This window comes from Triticum dicoccoides, chromosome 2A, assembly GCF_002162155.2.
Source record: "Triticum dicoccoides isolate Atlit2015 ecotype Zavitan chromosome 2A, WEW_v2.0, whole genome shotgun sequence".
NCBI classification, from domain to species: Eukaryota; Viridiplantae; Streptophyta; class Magnoliopsida; order Poales; family Poaceae; genus Triticum; species Triticum dicoccoides.
The window spans coordinates 673020597-673039338 of record NC_041382.1 but is presented as its reverse complement, the minus strand read 5'-3'; the positions used below and the strand labels follow the sequence as shown (position 1 = coordinate 673039338).

The window sequence follows — 18742 nt, the reverse complement described above, 5'->3', positions numbered from 1 at the left end:
CAGCGAGGTCCTCCATCGCTTTTTGCCACCCTAGGCTGCTCTCCATGGCGGCGATGGTTGGCGAGAGTTTAGAAGGGGAGGGGATTGGGGAGGGGAGTTCGAAGCGACGCCGAGTGGGAGTGGGGCGAGTGAGCGGTGGCGAGGACAGTGGGCGGTGGGTATATGCAATGAATGGCAGTTAGGGGGCGATGGGCAGGGGAATATACAACATAGTTAGGTGCCTGCATCTCATCAGGATCTCTACTCATAGCACACTGCCATAGCACACTACAGGTCCTGGATTCGAGCTGCAGGCAAAACATTTTTTTTCTTGTTTTAATTATTTTAGTGTGTACTTGTGTGTACTGAAACTGCGGTATTGAAATATTTCAGTATCATAAATTCTAAGTTTACATAAACTCCAGAAAGTAGCATAAATGCCAACCATCATAAGACACGTATCACTTTTATCCAATTTCCCAATCCACACGGCAAATATATTTTCCATGTTGTCTGTCATGCATCCCAAAAGAACATTTCATCAGCATCCACAACATCTTTGCAACAGAACAATGGAAAAAAAAGATGGTCAACGTCTTCATCTCTTCCACAAAAAGAGCAATTGCTATCTCCAAGCCACAACCATTTTTGTCAAGTTATTCTTGGTGAGGATGCTATGTAGCAATACAAGCCAGAAGAAAACTTTCAATCTGGGAGGCATTTTAACTTTCACCCGTATTTTTAGCCTTGCTGACCTCTGAGCATTTCAATAGGTCATACTTACTTCAATTAAACCATCCTTTTATTCACCCCATATTTTTAGTCTTGCATACCTCTAAGCATTTTTTTTGCCTTATTTCATGATTTATTATACTACCATCAATGGTACAAACATTGACAATCATATTGATGCTTATTTGACATATATCACTACTAAAATGTGGATTTAACTTATAAGGTATGCATTAGTAGATACGTGCATTACCCGAAATTGCACTAGTGAAATTGCACTACTGAAATATTTCAGTGTCTACCTGTCTCTATTGAAACTACACTACTGAAATATTTCACTGTCTACCTGTGTGTACTGAAACTGCACAATTGAAATATTTCACTGTCTACCTGTGTGTATTGAAACTGCACTACTGAAATATTTCAGTGTCTACCAGTTTGTACTGAAATTGAACTACTGAAATATTTCCGTGTCTACCAGTGTGTACTGAAAATGAACTACTGAAATATATCAAAAGCTACAACTGTCTACTGAACTTGCGGCACTGGAATATTTCAGTGTCTACCCGAGTCTACCACTGTAAACCTGTCCACTGAACTTGTGTACTGAACTTGCAGTACTGAAACGTAATTTATTCTTTGCAACTAATTAAGCTAACATCCAGAGGCTATGAATTGAAGTAGATGTGCACTTGAATAGATAGAAGAACGCTAAAAAGAAAGGGAAAATACATGCAGTAGCAACATATTATAGAGAATCAAATTAACCAAGTGGCAAATAATGATTTACAAATCAAGAATCTTACCCTAAACAACGCTACCGCCGGCTTTCAGGCGAGGAGAGCGGCGAGGGAAGTGTGGAGAACAGCGGGGAAGCGACGTCGCGACCACTGTCCTCCTCCTCTTGCGCTTCGAAGTCTCCGGTGACTCGGTTGGGGGCTGCACAATCTCCAATGGCACCTCATACAGGGTGGCTTCCTGATCCTCTGGATGCTCTACCCTGGATCTGTACGCCCACCACCTTCGCCTGACCCACTCCTTGGGGGGATTCGTCTGCTCCATCGACCAGAGGAGGACCTTGACGAACTCCACCGGTACTGCTGGCGGGGGGACAGAGCGCCAAATTCTCACTCTTCTTCATATGCTTGATCATGGTTTGCGTCGTCCAGGACATCTGTCGTCTGTTGTCAAACCAAGAACATATCTCGCTCAACTTGGCCATCTTGACATGGTCGCCGCCGGCGATCTGCACGATCTCCTCCTCCATCGGCATGGCAAAGTTGGCCTTCTCGCCGCCGGCGATCTGCTCGATCTGCTGCTCCATCGAGGCTGGCTTGGATGGAAGAGGGGGGTGGATGTGGAAGAGGAGACGAGCAAAGTTGCGGCGGCGAGGATGAGGAGATGGCTGCGGTGGATTTGGAATGCAGGAGAGGGAGGAGATGGCTGTGGTGGATCTGGAATGCAGGAGAGGGAGGAGATGGTTGCGGTTGTGTAATGGCGATGGAAGAGGAGAGGACCCTGGCGGCGGTTCTGGATTGGATGAGAGGGGCGGCACGTGGAAAATTTTCCTATGACTAAAATGCCCCTAGATTAAAATGTGTCCACACATTGTCATTAGTACCGGCCCCACAAGTTGTAATACTTTCGAATACTTTCATCTGAGTACTACCCAGTACTATGTATATGTGTGCCGTTAGATTGAGACAAATGAACGGCTCCAAAAAAGCCCAACCACTGTAAAATTTGTATATATATATTCCTCAACATGTTGTGGATTCCAATAACATCTTTGGTGTCAACCTTTTTTGTTGTTGAAAAAAGTGTGTACTGATGGTCTTTTTTAAAATAATAATGGACAATTTTAATCCACATATGTCTATGCTTCATGATGTTCTTGGGTTCCTATTCAGGTAGAATGAGAACGGTCACCCACGTATATTTTAGGGCATCTGCTATATGGAAATTGAGGTGCACATCTTTCAGATGGATCTGAAGTATCACTATAGTTTCACATCTTTCATCTATGGGTACTGATGTCTTGGTTGCTCTTTTACTGTTAGATAGAGTAACCAGGGACATTAAAAAATGTACTGGAAATAAAGCCTGCATTACTAAGAGTACGGGGAAACAAAAGAATTAGCACGATAAAAAAGATGAAAATACATGGTGGAATCCTTCTACCACAGACATATGACTTTGGCAAACTTTCAAGTTTCATATTCTTAACCATGACTCCACGACATTATCTTCAATTTTAAGTAGTTTTTTATTAAGAAAAGTATACTTTTCGTTCCTTAATTTTTTACGGAGTCTAGATTTGATCCCTCAACTATCAAACCAGACAACTTGCACCTTCAACTTTTAAAACCAGACAAGTTTCATCCTCCTTCCGTTTTTTACCGGTTTTAATGCTGGCTCATCCCGGTTTTGACCTATTCATGCTGACGTGGCAAAGAAACCCCAAATTGACTTCCCGATTCCTCGCTCTCTACACGGCGTCTGCGGGCAGGGAGCAAGCTGCCGCTGGTGGTGATCTCAGACAGCATGAGCGCGGCGCCAGGAGAGGGGATCGCCGCGGCTCGACCTGCTCGTCGCCTGGATGGAGCACGTCGCCGTCATGGCCGGACTGGGGCACCTCGTGGCTGTGGTGGTACTCGCCGTCGTTGCCGGCCTTCACGCGCGGACGCGGTCCAACGCTTGGATCCAGCAGCGTGGTGAAGAGGCGGTGGTGCTGACCTGCCCACACCGCTCGTCCGCAAGCTCACGCTCGGCACGCACCACACCGTCGAGCGCAACCCGGATCAACTCGCATCGTATTTCCTGTTGCTCAGCGCCTGGGACCCCACGCGCCGGCGGCGCCGCATCACTTCCCGGCGTGCCTTCATGCGAAAACTCAGGCACGAGGAGAAGACGTGGTGGTACGTGGTACTTAGTAGTTAGCTGGGCCACCAATGGTGGCAGCACTGGCTCGTCAACGGTTGTGCCCTGGTGCAGCGATTGCACGTCAATTGTTTGACGAAATGTCTAGACCGGAGATGGATGAAGAGAAATAGAAATATTGCCACCTAGACATGACCCGGTCAAAACAATGCTGAGTTGGCATGGATACCACTTCAGTTGAGTCAGGGGACCAAATGTGTCCGGTTTCAAGAATTGAGGATGCAAGTTGTCTGGTTTTATAGTTGAGGAATCAAATCTAAACTTCGTCAAAAGTTGAGGGACAAAAAATATACTTTTCTCTTTTTTATTTGATACCATACAATTTATGGTAATTCATGTTGTTTCTCAATAGTTCTTTGGCTACTTCGCTATCAAAGGATCTCTTCTCTCCATTCTCCACTCTGTATCTTTATCCAAATTTGTACTGTAGATTTACACAGGTTCTCGCCGCGCCTTCCGCCTGCTAGTATGTATGCTAGACCTACTAGATGATGTCACATACAGGAGGACTAGAGTGGCTGGTGCAGTACCCAACGGCTGAACATGGCGTAGCACCGCTCGGGCTCATACTGAGGTGCCGTGTGCCCAGCTCCCTGCAAACACCAATCCGCAACCGCAGCTTAAAATCGGGCAACCCATTGTCACACCTGATGCTGCCACATCGGTGGACTAGATAGGAGAGATGACCAGGCATGTGTGGGCTGAGCCCATCAGTGTAACAGGCCGTCTGTGGCCAGAGGCTGTGTAACTGAATGTACTTAACCCCGCGAGACAGACTGAACAGGCATGAATGAAAAAAGAAGTATCTGAACTACTCATCCCCTTCATCTCTCCTCACCTACTCCTCCTGCTACCTCTCATCCCCGATCCCCTCCCTGTAGTGATCGATCCCCCCTCCTTCGGGCGCCGGTCATTACAATTTGGTATCTCAGAGCCAACGAATTTACCCAGAAAATTTTTCCGCCGCGGTTTTCCTCACTCCCTTGGTCAGATCGGTAACATCCACCGCCGTAGGTGCGATTTCACTCCGGTGAGGTCGCCCGAAATCCTTGGCGGAGTTCGATCTACTCAGGGCGGGAACCACGGCGCCCTCCAAGCCCTCTGCGCAGGCACGGCAAGTTATTGCCGCCATGGAAGGACAGACAGCCAACCTCACTGTTCTCATGGAGAAGCTCATGTCCAGATTTGACGAGGAGAAGGGCCTGGCGGAGAAGAGAGCTGAGGCGCAGACGGCGTTCAACACTCAAGTCTCCCACGAGTTGCAGAGCTTGTCCAAACAGATCGGGCTTACACAAGCCGAGGTCGACGACGTGCGCAAGATGGCCTCCCCGGCTGATTCAACCCCCTCCGCGGTCTCGCAAGTGGACGATCCTTCCGCGGCGGGCCGGCGAGCACATGTGGCCAACAACGGGCTCCAACAACCAGAGGTTGTGCTCCAGACGCCTCCTCCTGAGCCGCGCGCCGCGCCGCCCCCGAGCACACTGCCGATTCCGCAAGCTTTCACCAGTCAGATCCCCTTTGCCCGGCTCACCAATGAGGGCCCTCCCCTGCTCGCTCGTCCCGAGCACCAACCATCAGGGGAGCGCACCCAGCTACCAGCTCCACGGGACGAGTACACCACCAAGCCACCGAAGCATAATTTTCCACGATTCGATGGCGAACTGCCTCGGGTGTGGCTGGATCGTTGCTTCGCATATTTCGAGCTCTACCGTGTGCCACCGCTCAACTGGGTGGCGACGGCAGCACTGTACGTGGAAGGGCACGCGGCACTCTGGTTACGAGCGTTTCGTCAGCAACACCAGGTGATCTCCTGGGACATGTTTCGGCGAGCAATTGAGGAAGAATTCGGTCCTGAGGAGTTTGAATCACTGATGCACAATCTTCTGCAACTGCGACAGACGGGCACTGTCGTGGAGTACAGGCAGCAGTTTGAAGTATACATGTATAATCTGCTCGCTCTTGACGCCACCCTCAGTCCCAAGTTCTTTGTGACCCAGTTTCTGTTGGGTCTCAAAGACGAGCTCCGTGCCGCTGTGCGCTTACAAGCCCCGACCAGCATCACGCGGGCTACAGTGTTCGCCCGTATCCAAGAAGAGGAGCTCGACTTGCAACGCCCGCGATTCAGACCAACAATCACCAGTCGACCTCCACCTCTGCCCGCGGCGTTGCCAGCGACGGGCCGCCCACCACCACCACCACCTGTGCCACCAGCGGCTGTGGCACCTCGCGCGGCACCGGCCCCGCGCCCAGCAACCGATGATTTCGGTCGAGAGCGCCAGTTACGAGACTACAGAAGACAACACGGACTATGTTTTCGCTGTGGCGATAAGTACTCGCGGGAGCACCAGCGTCAGCGTACAGCACAACTCCTCACCATTGAAGTGGGGGAGCACGGCGAAGTTCTCTCGGATGATGCTGTGCGCGCACTGGAGTTGCTTGATGAACCAGATGCTCAAGAACCGGCCTGCTGCCTTTTGTCAGCACATGCCGTTGATGGAACTGAAATGGCAGAAACGATCAGGTTGCGAGCAACAGTGGGAAACCAAACAATGCTGCTCTTGGTGGATTCAGGCAGTACTAACAGTTTTGTCAGCACCACATTTGCCACACGTATTGGAGCAAAGACCACGCATATTTCCGCGATCACCGTGCGCGTCGCCAACGGCCAGCGTCTGACCTGCACCGAGCTGGTACCTCGACTGCAGTGGCAGTGCCAAGGCCACGAGTTCCTCACCGACATGCGCGTGCTCGAATTGGGAGCCTACGATGCAGTATTGGGAATGGATTGGCTCGCAGAGCACAGCCCGATGCAATGCGACTGGCAACTGAAGACCATGCAATTCACTAGGCAAGATATCGCAGTCCTATTAACAGGTGTACGCACGGACGAGCAGCCGACGATTACAACCCTGGACGCCGCAACGCTCTGGCAGATGCATGAGGAGAATGACATTTGGGGGGCTGCTCTGCTCGAAATTCACATCACCCCTACAGCAGAAGGCAAAGAACCAATTCCTCCAGTCATACAACAAGTACTGACAGAATTCAGCGATGTCTTCGCCGAGCCAACAAAGCTTCCCCCACACAGGCAGTACGATCATGCCATCTCACTGGAACCAGGGGCAGCCCCGGTCAATTGCAGACCCTACCGCTACTCGCCACTCCAAAACGACGAGATTGAGAGACAAGTCAATGAGATGCTTCGCACTGGTCTGATTACTCACAGCATGAGCCCCTTCGCGGCACCTGTTCTCTTAGTCAAGAAAAAGGACGGGACATGGAGGTTCTGTGTTGACTATCGGCGCTTGAATCTAGTAACAATCAAGAACAAGTTTCCTCTTCCCGTGATCGATGAGCTGCTGGATGAGTTAGCGGGAGCGGCATATTTCTCCAAGATTGATTTACGGGCGGGCTACCATCAAATCCGGATGCGTGAAGGTGATGAGGAAAAGACGGCGTTTAAAACACATCACGGTCATTTCCAATTCTGGGTGATGCCCTTCGGCGTCACCAATGGGCCGCCAACTTTTCAGTGCCTTATGAACTCCGTCTTCGAAGGACCAAACCCTAAGTTTGTGATCTCATTTCTGGATGACATATTGGTTTTCAGCAGAACCTTGCAGGCACATGTGGAGCACTTGCGCACCGTCTTCACCATCTTGCGTCAACATCAACTTTACGCCAAAGAGTCCAAGTGTTCCTTTGCCCAGCCGCAAATTGAGTACCTCGGCCATGTGATCTCTCGAGACGGCGTGGCCACCGACGCCAGCAAGACGAGTGCTATGCAAGCGTGGCCTACCCCAACCAATGCCACAGAATTACGGGGCTTCCTCGGCCTCACCGGCTACTACCGCAAGTTTGTTCCGCGCTATGGAATCCTCGCCAAGCCTCTCACTCAATTGCTCACCAAAAAGGGCTTTGTGTGGACCGAGCAAGCACAGGCGGCGTTCGAGCTTCTCAAGAAAGCCATGGTGAATACGCCGGTGCTGGCCCTGCCGGATTTCTCCCGGCCCTTCTCCATCGAAACCGACGCTTGTGACACCGGGGTGGGCGCGGTCCTCGTCCAAGATGGGCATCCGATTGCCTACCTCAGCAAGGCTCTTGGAGTGCGCAATCAACGCCTCTCCATTTACGAGAAGGAGTTCCTCGCCGTGATCATGGCGATCGACAAGTGGCGCGCCTATCTTCAACGAGCTCCTTTCGTCATCGTCATGGACCACAAGAGCCTATGCAGCTTGGGTGATCAGCACTTGGAGACGGAGCTGCAGCGCAAGGCCATGTCCAAGATGGTGGGGCTTCAATTCTCCTTCAAGTACCGGCGCGGCCCCGACAACGGTGCAGCGGACGCCCTCTCCCGCGTGGGTCACCTTCTCTCCATCGACGCTCTCTCCATCTGTCAGCCGCAATGGCTCCAGGAGGTCGCCAACTCCTACGAGACAGACAAGGACGCGCAAGACATGCTCCAACGGCTGGCCATCTCCAGTCCAGATGAGCACGGCTACGAGCTGCGACAAGGTGTCATCCGCCTCCATGACAAGCTCTGGATCGGTGCGAACACAGCCCTCCAGACCAAGTTGATTAGCGCCTTCCATGCCAGCGCGGTGGGTGGGCACTCTGGCGTGGCAGCCACCTATCAACGAGTCAAGAAGCAGTTCACCTGGCAAGGTTTGAAGCAAGCAGTCGAGGACTTTGTTCGCCAATGCTCTATCTGCCAACATGCCAAGCACGAGCACACAAAACCTCCAGGTCTGCTCCAGCCTCTACCAATCCCTACCGAGCCATGGCAAGACCTCACTATGGATTTCATCGAGGGGCTGTCCTGTTCAGAAGGCTACGAGGTGATCATGGTCGTCGTCGACCGCTTCACCAAGTACGCGCATTTCGTGCCACTCAGTCACCCTTTCACGGCAGCAACGGTGGCCCGAGCATTCTGGGACAATATCATCAAGCTCCACGGCGTGCCGATGTCAATTGTCTCGGACCGCGACAAGATATTCACCAGCAACATGTGGCGGGCACTTCTCGACCCAGCCGGCACCAAGCTAAGCTTCTCCACGGCGTACCATCCTCAGACGGACGGACAAAGCGAACGCGTCAATCAGTGCCTCGAGATGTACCTTCGTTGTGCCGTTCATGACAACCCCAAGCATTGGCGCAAGTGGCTGCCAACTGCGGAGTTCTGGTACAACACCTCGTACCATTCCTCGCTGAACACTTCTCCTTTTCAAGCTCTGTACGGCAAAGAAGCAAACCTTGGGGGACTGCCAGCGATTGCAACTCACTTGCCCGAGCACACAGGGGATGAACTGGACTGGGTCACTCACAACGACAAGCTACGCGCGCAACTGGCCCGTGCACAGAACCGATGCAAGCAACAGGCAGACAGACATAGGATTGAGCGCTCGTTTAATGTGGGTGATCAAGTGCTGCTCAAACTCCAGCCATATGTCCAATCCACAGTGGCCAACCGCCCCTGTCCCAAGCTGGCATATAAATTCTTTGGCCCCTTCACGGTCAAGCAGCGCGTGGGCGCCATGGCGTACAAGCTGGAGCTACCACAGAACAGTCGCATTCACCCCGTCTTTCATGTTTCGCAGCTCAAGCCATTCACGCAAGACTACTCGCCGGTCTTCTCCGAGCTTCCGCGCACACCCGACATGTCCGCTGCACCTCTGCAGCCGGTGGCCATCCTCGAGCGCCGCATGGTCAAGAAGGGGAGCAGTGCAATCGTCCAGGTACGCGTCCAGTGGTCATCATTGTCACCTGATTCGGCTACATGGGAGGACTACACCGTGCTGCGTCACCACTACCCACAGGCTCCTTGCTGGGATAATGTCGCTTCCGCTCAAGGAGGAGAGCATGTCACACCTGATGCTGCCGGAGAGATGACCAGGCATGTGTGGGCTGAGCCCATCAGTGTAACAGGCCGTCTGTGGCCAGAGGCTGTGTAACTGAATGTACTTAACCCAGCGAGACAGACTGAACAGGCATGAATGAAAAAGAAGTATCTGAACTACTCATCCCCTTCATCTCTCCTCACCTACTCCTCCTGCTACCTCTCATCCCCGATCCCCTCCCTGTAGTGATCGATCCCCCCTCCTTCGGGCGCCGGTCATTACACCCATCAATGGCCACGCGCGCCACATACGCACACAGAAAATGTTCCTACCTTTACGGTCGCGAAGGTCATGTTGTTAGAGTAAGTTATGGTGAATCTGCATGCAAACCCAACCCAGGTAAGAAAAAGCAGAGGAATCACTGTCAGCTAGTGAAAGAAAAAGAGTAAATTCTGGTTTTTACCCTCTATTCTGACATTTTTAACATTAATTACCTTATTTAGCGAGATTTTGTCCGTTTTACCCCATTTAGCAAAAGTTCTGCCAGAATTTACCCTGTTTAGCGAGATTTTGTGTTCTGACCGACAGGTTTCAATTGTCTGGTCCAGCTGGCATGCCACATCAATGGTTTTTTATTGCCTATTTTTCTCCCTGCCGAACCAGTCCTCGTAGCTTCTACCGACCAGGACAGCCTGATGGTGATCACTCGCATCGCGTCCAACGCACAACGTGCGAGTCGGCCGAGCGGCGAGCGCCATGCTCGCCTCTACTCGGTTCTCGCTTGCGTTGCTCGCCCCCAATCGTTGCTCAGGATTGTCAAGCAGTGGCGACGATGACGGCGACAGTGGCGGGTGCTGAGGTCCTGGCCATGCGCTTTCATACCTCCTCGGGCCGGGCTGTATGGCCACAACATCATGGCAAGAAATGACCTCGTGGAATCCGATGGTCCCGTCAAGTTCGCTGACGTCGGCGTAGTCCTCTGAATTTGATATACTTAAAAAACTAATCATGTATGTGACCGCATCAGGTTGTGCTTAGTTCTTCTTCCTACTTTGGCGACATAGCAGGGACCCTATTAGTCTGTGCTCAGTTGATGGCGGTTCTATGGCGACGTCTGGTCCAACAAATCAGCGAGGTTGGTGAACAAACAAGCCCTCTCAGTCATACCCCATTCCACATGATTTTGACCATCTCTATTACAGCAATTTGTGTATTATAAAATTTTCCTGACTCATGCATTTGCTGGTTAGGCGTTTAATTCGGACAAAATTAAGATGCTTATTAGAAGATCATGTCTATATATATCACCCTTCTGTAATTGAGGTACATTGATTTAAAGTGTTTTTCAACATTTTGAATATTGGAATTCTTTTACTTCTTCAGTTTGATAAACCTTTATCAGAATATATTTTAGAGTAACCTAGATCTCCTTCAGTGGTTGTAAGGCGCATAGATGGAGGATGATTTTTGTGGTTTGTGACAAGATGATGTTAGCATCCTAGATGGAGAGCTTTGCAAGGTGTAGGAGCTAAGAAAGGTGAAGACTGACAAGGTGTATGTGCCACTGCTACTGTTTGGTGTATTCTGAAGCTTCTGCAGTTGTGAACTAGTGAAGCTATCTATACATGTGATGTTATTCAGCTGTACTATAAGGTCCTGGTGCTATCTATAAATGGGAAGCATCATTCAACATGTTTTCAATATGTGAACCCGGAGCAATCTGTAGTCTATATTAATAAATTTTGAGGTAGTGTATTTCCATGATCTGTTGCAAATAATAGGAGAATGATCTGATTTATAAATAATAGGAGAATACCATCAACTCCAAAAATATCAAACATGGTAACATAATTGGACCAGCGTGTCAGAATGCTTATAAAATATTAAACTGGGTAAACTGTGGCAACACTTTTGCTAAATTGGGTAAAAGGGATGAAATCTCGCTAAACGGGGTAATTATTGTCAAAAATGTAAAAATAGGGGGTAAAAACCGGAATTTACTCAAAGAAAAACGACAGAGCATGCAACGCAACGAGAAGGAAACGAGGACGAACCCGGCAGACTGGCCGTCGAGATGCCACGCCCTCCAGTCGTCGACGACGGGAAAGCCGAGCGACCTCACCCACGCCTGCGTCCCCAGGTGCGGCACAATCGCATCGTGGTCGCCGCTGTAGAGTGTAGACACCAATCAAAAACTCAGTCAGGTTCCGGCTTTCAGCTGATCAAATATCCCTGTTTCAGTATAGCAACTTACTACCTGTACACCAGCGCACGGTAGCCATTGACGGTGACATTCCGGTGGTACTTGATGCTGCTCCCGATGTCCACGGCGTACGGCAGGTCGCCGTCGTGGCACCTCACCCACTCGTCCACGGTGCCGTCCTTGATCCCCAGGGCGTCTCGGGTGAGCGCGTGGTTTGCCCAGAAATACGACAGGTAAGACGTGTAGCTCTGAATCCGTGGCGTGCATACAACTAGGTTAACGGAGGAACGGGAGCCCATGCAATGCTAGAGCTCTGTATGCATGATATGCCGACTTACATAACAGCCAATTGGTACACGAGGTGGCGGATGCTTCACTCGCCTCCCCGTCACGATCACTGTTTCCTCGCTTAGGATCTTCCGAATAGCACTAGCTGACTTGTCCGTCTGGGTGCCTGGTCCAGGGGATACAAGATAGCAATCGTCTAACAAAATTTGTGCCGTCATAACTTCGGAGCGTAGCTGCAATTTGAATTGGGAAACACCACATAACCTTCAGTCAAGTAATAACTGGGACTTGGTGCGCAGCTTGAATGTATTTTGTAGGATATCTTGTTCTTACATTGTTGAAAGTGCCCAGAGCTTGGGCACACGGTGTATTTGTAGGTTTCCTGTAGTCTTCTCCTTGGCAATGCTTCAATATCGTCTTCCAGGATGAAGAAGAACAGACAGACAGACAGACAGACAGACAGACAGAGAGTAGCATGCATATCACTCGGAGTGCAGAACTTTGTGTGTGCATGCAGACATATGGACACGGATCTAGATGGGTTTAATTACCTCGTATAATTGATCTGGTATTATACCAACTCCATGAGCATATGACACTTTCGAGCTTTCATCAATGATTTCACCCGTCATCGGGTTGCCTACCAAATAGCCCTGGAAGAGTGAAGAAACTTGCATAAATATGACATGCATATGCAACAAACTCTTTTTTTGTATATTAGTTTTATCGTAAGTCAAATTTATAAAATTTAATCAAATTATTTAAAAAATATCAACATAAATGACACCAAATAAATATAATATAAAAGATATTTCATGATGAATTTCATGATACTAATTTGATATTGTTAATAGTAATATATATATATTTATTTATTTAAATTGGTTGAACTTTTAAAAGGTTGACTTTAGATAAAACTAACAGGCCAAGGAAAAAATGAAGGGAGTATTAAAGTATAGACAAATGTGTTGTGTGCAACAAAAGACTATTAACTTTAGCTACAATTGTAGTTGGTCTACAACACCGCTGTGCTCATTTAGAGCATAATCACAGAAGGACCCGATATATTCATGTACTCCCTTTGTTTCTTTCTACTTTGTATATAAGTTTTGTCTTAAGTCAAACTTCATCAAGTTTGACCAAGATTGTCGAAAAAATATCAACATTCACAATATGAAATCAATATCATTAGATGCATCACAGAAAAAACTTTATATTGTATATCAATACCAAATCAATATCATCTGGTCAAAATTTACGAGTTTGACTTAAGACAAATTTTATTTGTGAAGTAAAAAAGGAAACGGAGGAAGGTAACAATGGAGTTCTTTTGTGTGCACACTTATAACATGAAGTACTATCATTAAATTTGGAAATATAACATTTAGCGTCCACAACACTCGCTCCCTTTTGGTTTTGTAGGCATATCTCAAAAGACTAGAATTTTCAATTTGTAATAACCTTTACTTTTAGAATAAGCAAAACATTAATTGTAGTCATATTAATTTTGATTCTTATTTTGGTTTTAAGTATGGAATCAGCCAATGCTTGAAGTAGGGCCGACAATGCATGCTGGACTAATACGTGTTCAAACATTTATTATGTTCTCCTTGATTAGGCCTCTACCAATGCACAATTACTTAGATGAGGTGCTAAGTGCATGAAAAAGCTTAGCAACTAAACTCTTCATGCATAGGTGTTGACATCATTTCTTTGTGGGGTCATCAAACTGCAAAAAGAGGGAATACCGGTGGAGCCACGTGAAAGATATGGTCATCGCACAGAATGAGAAGGAAGACATGTCGGCTCCATTTGAGACTTAAAGATTATTGATCATAGGTTCTTTCATTAAATGAAATCTATATACTACATCCATCCGGGTTTATTAGGCACCCTTGTGTATTTTGGATTTAACTTTGACTTCCTATTTGACTAAAAAAACACAAAGTGTATGTTATAAAAAGTATGATGTTAGATTTCTATTTGAAAGAGATTTTTAACGGTATAATTTTTGTGAAATATAATTTACATTTTATTAGTTAAAATCCATGGTCAAATCATGACCTAAAAAGGGGCCTAATAAATCCGGACAGAGGGAGTATCATTTATAGATAAAGCCCTACTATAAGTCATTAATTGCTATTTTCTGCGCATGCGAGCTTCCACATTATCCAAATTGTTGTAGCCATTGGATTTGTTGGCCTGATCAACTAACATCCGTCTAAACATGAGAGTCTCTCTACCATGCAACATGCATCATGGATTTTAAATGCCAGAACATATAATTTATGATATGTTCAACTTTTTTATTTTATTACTATTTAGTTTAAATCTTAAGGGTGAGTTTATATTGTGTGCAATATTTAGAAATCAAATATCTAATCCCGTGGCAATGCGCGGGGTATCATCTAGTATATACATAAGAGAGTGATTCCCACTACTTCTAATCATCTTAATATGCATGCTTCCACATCATCAAAATTGTTGTAGCTACTAGATTTACTAACTTGATCCACTAGCATCCGTTCGATCTACGCATGAGAATCCTCTACCATGCAACATGCATTAGTGTGTTTTAAGTGGGTACTAAATCATATTTCATTTAATTGTGACATGCAAAACTTTTCATCTTAAGACTTTTTTTTGCTTACTCAAGAATCTCCCACACTTTAAATTGTAAGGACTGAATTTGTATGCTATACTATATTTAGAAACTATATATCTAATTTCACAGCAATGCGCAGGGTATCGTCTAGTTGATAAAACAATCATGTTTGATCTGTCTCACTGTTCGTCTGCTCCTGGAAAAACTCATCGGCCCCGCCCTCTTTGGATCACTTTCTTCCACCTAAATAGATTGTTCACACACTTAACTCTTTTTATTTTTGCATCACCCTACTCATATAGGGGTTTTGGATAATAGTTTGATGACATGGTAGACAATTTTTTCTGTATGACATCCATAGAAGTCGCCCAGACGTGGTAACAAATTCACTTGCATTTGTTTGAAGTTTAAGCACGGTATCAGGGTTTCACCGTCTTCTCAACCTCAATCGCTCTTTCACCACTACCGTATAGGCGTACATCACGCTCCTAATCCCCTCTCCTGGTTTTTGTCACCATCTTCTCCAACCCCAACACGTTGATGTTTCCAACGGTGGTGGTTCGTCTCGATGTTTGTTGTTGTTTGTCGTTGGTGATCACTTCGCCATGACATTTGAGGGTCATGCCTTTGTTTTTCATTTTGTTAACAATTCAGTTCTTTTCGTCCTCATGTCTCATCCAGCACTTTACATTATGTTCTTGTGTACATTGAGCTTAATATTGTAATATTTATTATTATTGGAAAAAAATTACAAGCCCCTGCCACTTGGGGTCTCCGACTCATGACGTGGTAGTCCTAACCTCTGGCTTGTGAGATTATATTTTCCGCCCACACAAACAAACATGATAGTGGTACATTGGAACCCTTATAACCAAAAGTGTTCTATTATACCCAAACTCCTAGCGGTAGGTATATACTCCATGGATTTTTTGGGGAAAATTATTGTGGTTACCTTGAGATTAAGGATGGGGCTCCTTCCAGCTTCGATACCTACAGAGTATAAAGCATGGATATAGAGTCAAACTAGGTAAATCGAATCGATTATACATTTAAGAATCTAAAATAGTAAGCCATATTTTTATGGGTTGCAAGTTGCAATTGCGCAATTAACTGCCATCTCTTTGGCAAGATTCACTTTTCCTTGGATATTATGTCACACAAAGAGATTCGTCTGAACGTGTTGGGCCGCTCGGGATGCTACGTCAGAAAGCAAAAATGTCTACCGCGTGAACCAGGAACGTGACATGGAGATAGATCACGATTTTATCACTAGATGCATAGTCCCACGAATGAACAATAGGCAAACCAGCGCATTGATAGAAACTAATAATCCCGCGTCATGACCTAACCGAGTTAGATGAGCCTTTTTTCGAATAGGTAATCAAAGAAATTGTGTTGTAGCATCCTCTGGTTAAAGCCCTGGGCTGAGAGGGTTTCACTGGAACATTCTTCAAATCATGTTGGGACATCATCAAACTTGATGTGGTGGAGGCTATCCTCCACATGGTCAATCTTCACGGGAACTATAAGAGCCTGCTTGTCAACTCGACAAATATCTTACTAGTCTCAAAAAAGTCTGATGTCATGGGGGTGCATGACTACAGGCCAATCAGTCTCATCCATAGCTTGTTAAAAATAATCTCGAATTTGATGGACAATCATTTGGCTCCCTGCTCCCTATCATGATATTCAAGGCCCATAGCACTTTTTTTTTCAAAAGAGATGTGTCCACGAGAACTTCCTTCATGTCCAGACTTTCATTCGTGAGATGCATGCCTCAAATACTACGGGCCTTTTATTGAGCTAGACATATCCAAGGCTTCTGATTATGTCAACTGGGCCTACTTACTAGAGGTTCTCACTCGCATTGCGTTCCGGCCACATTGGAGGCATTAGGTTTGCATGTCCTTGGCATTCTCTACTTCACATGTCCTACTGAACAATAGCCCTGGTTTACCCTTTGAAAATAGTAACAACCTTCACGAGGGGAGACCCACATCATCGTCGACATGGAATAAATTCTCCCCGCATCACCCCTTTTCTGATGGTGCTACATACCATCAGGATGTGTGTGGAGAATGGTGTGGTCCTCGCGGAGTCGGCGCTCGACGGACAGTGGCGTTTCGTCATTGACATGGTCTTTAAGGCTCCATACTGTCTGGACTTCGTCTGGTGAGACGGAATCAATAGAGCTCAGACGTAGATTCCTACCATCTCCTCGAGGATGCGACCCTATGGTTTCTTGGCATGCATGCACGCCGGCGAGTTTTAGTGTCACGTACTTCAGATTTATTCAAGGGTTCCACGATGTCGATTGTGGCTATGAGGCGCTAGTCTGTAGGATAGGTGTATAAAGACTTCTCGGTTGTAATCGATAAGGTCAAGCGGGCTCCAGTAGAAGAGCGGTAAGAACAACACGTCACCACCTCGTTCTGGCGATGGTAATGGTCCTTCGTTAGTCCAGGGATCTCCATGTATTTTCTTTTTATGTTTGGGGCTGCTTTGTGCTTGAAATTTTGTTATAATAGTTCCGGATCATATTGGGGAAAAAAATATACAGCGTGAATATATAGACAGCGTCCATACATACCTTCCGAGATCTTTTGAGCGATAAATGGTACAAGATGTCCAGCAAGGGAGTCTCCTCCGAGGTAGAGAGGATTTGTGAGGAACTTGGGATGGCCAGTGAACCACTAAACGGTGTCACGTGGATTGAACTAATTAGTACTCAATCTCTCAAAGAAAAAAGAACTAACCAGTACTCAGTCGATGTAGACTAATTAGTGGTCGAGGTCGCTACGATACCTTGAGAAGGAGTTCATGGAGCTGCAACGAGGTGGATACTTCCCCGACATCGTAGCCTTCGGGTCGTCTTGAAAAGGAAAATCCAGCCCCAACCGGTGTATCAACGAAAAGGATATTTGCCACCTGCAGATGGACACCGTCAACTAAGAAATGAACCTGCATATGTATGTTCGATGGCCACTACCTAGCAAGCTGTGATGTGCAGAACAAGACCGACCTTGGTCCATGAGTACGGATTGATTCTCAGACGCGGTACGGTGCCATTGTAAGGCTCCGGGACGAACTGGAATGGACCTGCAGTTGTCGTGCACATGTATGGAATAATATGATATAGTGGCGGAGAGCAATATGCTTGAGAATGAGAGAAAAGATGTACCAATCTCTAAGGTGAGGCCGCTGAGCACCGAGCAGCGGTCGCCGCCGGTGAGCCAGAGGAGGAAAGGGGCGTCCTCCGCGCCGGCCTCGGACTCGACGAAGTAGTAGAACAGCTCGGCGCCGTTCTCCTCGTCCACCTCCACGTACCTTGTGATTGAGGAGCATTTGCAGGTTATATAACTTACCCGATGGAGTCGATCAAGGAGATCGTACCTCCTACCCTAGCGCCTTGGCCTTGGTGCGTGGAAAAATAAGCTGAAGAAGAAAGCGAGGCATGGGTACCCGGTCTCGAGGTGGAAGGGGAGGCGACCCGGCAACCCGGGGAGGCTGGTCACCACCTTGGAGCTGGAGGCTGCGCCGGCGACGGCGAACTGTCCCGTGGTAACCACGGTCCAGAGGAAGAAGCAGAGCAGCAGCAGCCCGTCCATTCTACTTCCTTTTGCGATATTTTGGTTGTTATCTGTAAGAGGGCTGGTATAGGTTGATGACAGGCCGCCCGTCCATGGCATCGAGACCCGTCACCTGTGGTGGTGGATAAGCGACAAGGCATGGCCCATATACACCACCTGCCGTGGCGGTCCATCAATAATGCGATCCGTATTGATGAACTTATGAACATGATTCAGGTATTCCCTGCTGGTTTTGCAACAGATATCACCATCATGGCAATGCTGGCACATATGGATTCAGAGAAATGCAAAGATTTTTGAAGCAAAAGCTCCTTCCGTTCAGTCTTGGAAAACAGCTCTTGCCAGGGATTTACAATTGGTCATTCTCAGAGTGAGAGTTAAGCACAGAGAAGCTTTTAGTCAGTGGACTGAAGCACATTTGAGTTCATCCTTTTGTCATGGATTTTCCTAGAACTGGGATTGGTTAGTCTGTTAGTTTCTCTCTTTTGTATTTTGTAACCTTGTATATATTGTTTTTAATGAAATTACCATAGAACTATTGTTCTACGGTTTCTGGTTAAAAGAAATA

The 18742-nt window shown here is 47.2% G+C and overlaps 1 protein-coding gene across 3 annotated transcripts; it reads right to left on the bottom strand.

The window, feature by feature from the left end:
* Positions 1-358: 358 nt before the first annotated feature.
* On the bottom strand, positions 359-18236 carry LOC119356131 (serine carboxypeptidase-like 18). 3 transcript variants are annotated; one of them, XM_037623044.1, is made up of 13 exons: positions 18047-18235; positions 17766-17911; positions 17607-17683; positions 17390-17512; positions 17175-17277; positions 15537-15574; positions 12531-12632; positions 12313-12396; positions 12030-12212; positions 11746-11939; positions 11543-11656; positions 9821-9866; positions 359-4244 (listed from the first exon to the last, which is right to left on the bottom strand). In XM_037623044.1, the coding sequence occupies exons 1-13, from the start codon at positions 18190-18192 to the stop codon at positions 4161-4163; spliced, it is 1440 nt and encodes a 479-aa protein (XP_037478941.1). In that variant the 5' UTR covers positions 18193-18235; the 3' UTR covers positions 359-4160. The 3 variants fall into 3 exon arrangements, with proteins under 3 accessions (XP_037478941.1, XP_037478940.1, XP_037478939.1); XM_037623043.1 differs by lacking the exons at positions 359-4244; positions 9821-9866 and having other exon boundaries at positions 11308-11656; positions 18047-18236; XM_037623042.1 differs by lacking the exons at positions 359-4244; positions 9821-9866 and having other exon boundaries at positions 11311-11656; positions 11746-11945.
* Positions 18237-18742: the final 506 nt, after the last annotated feature.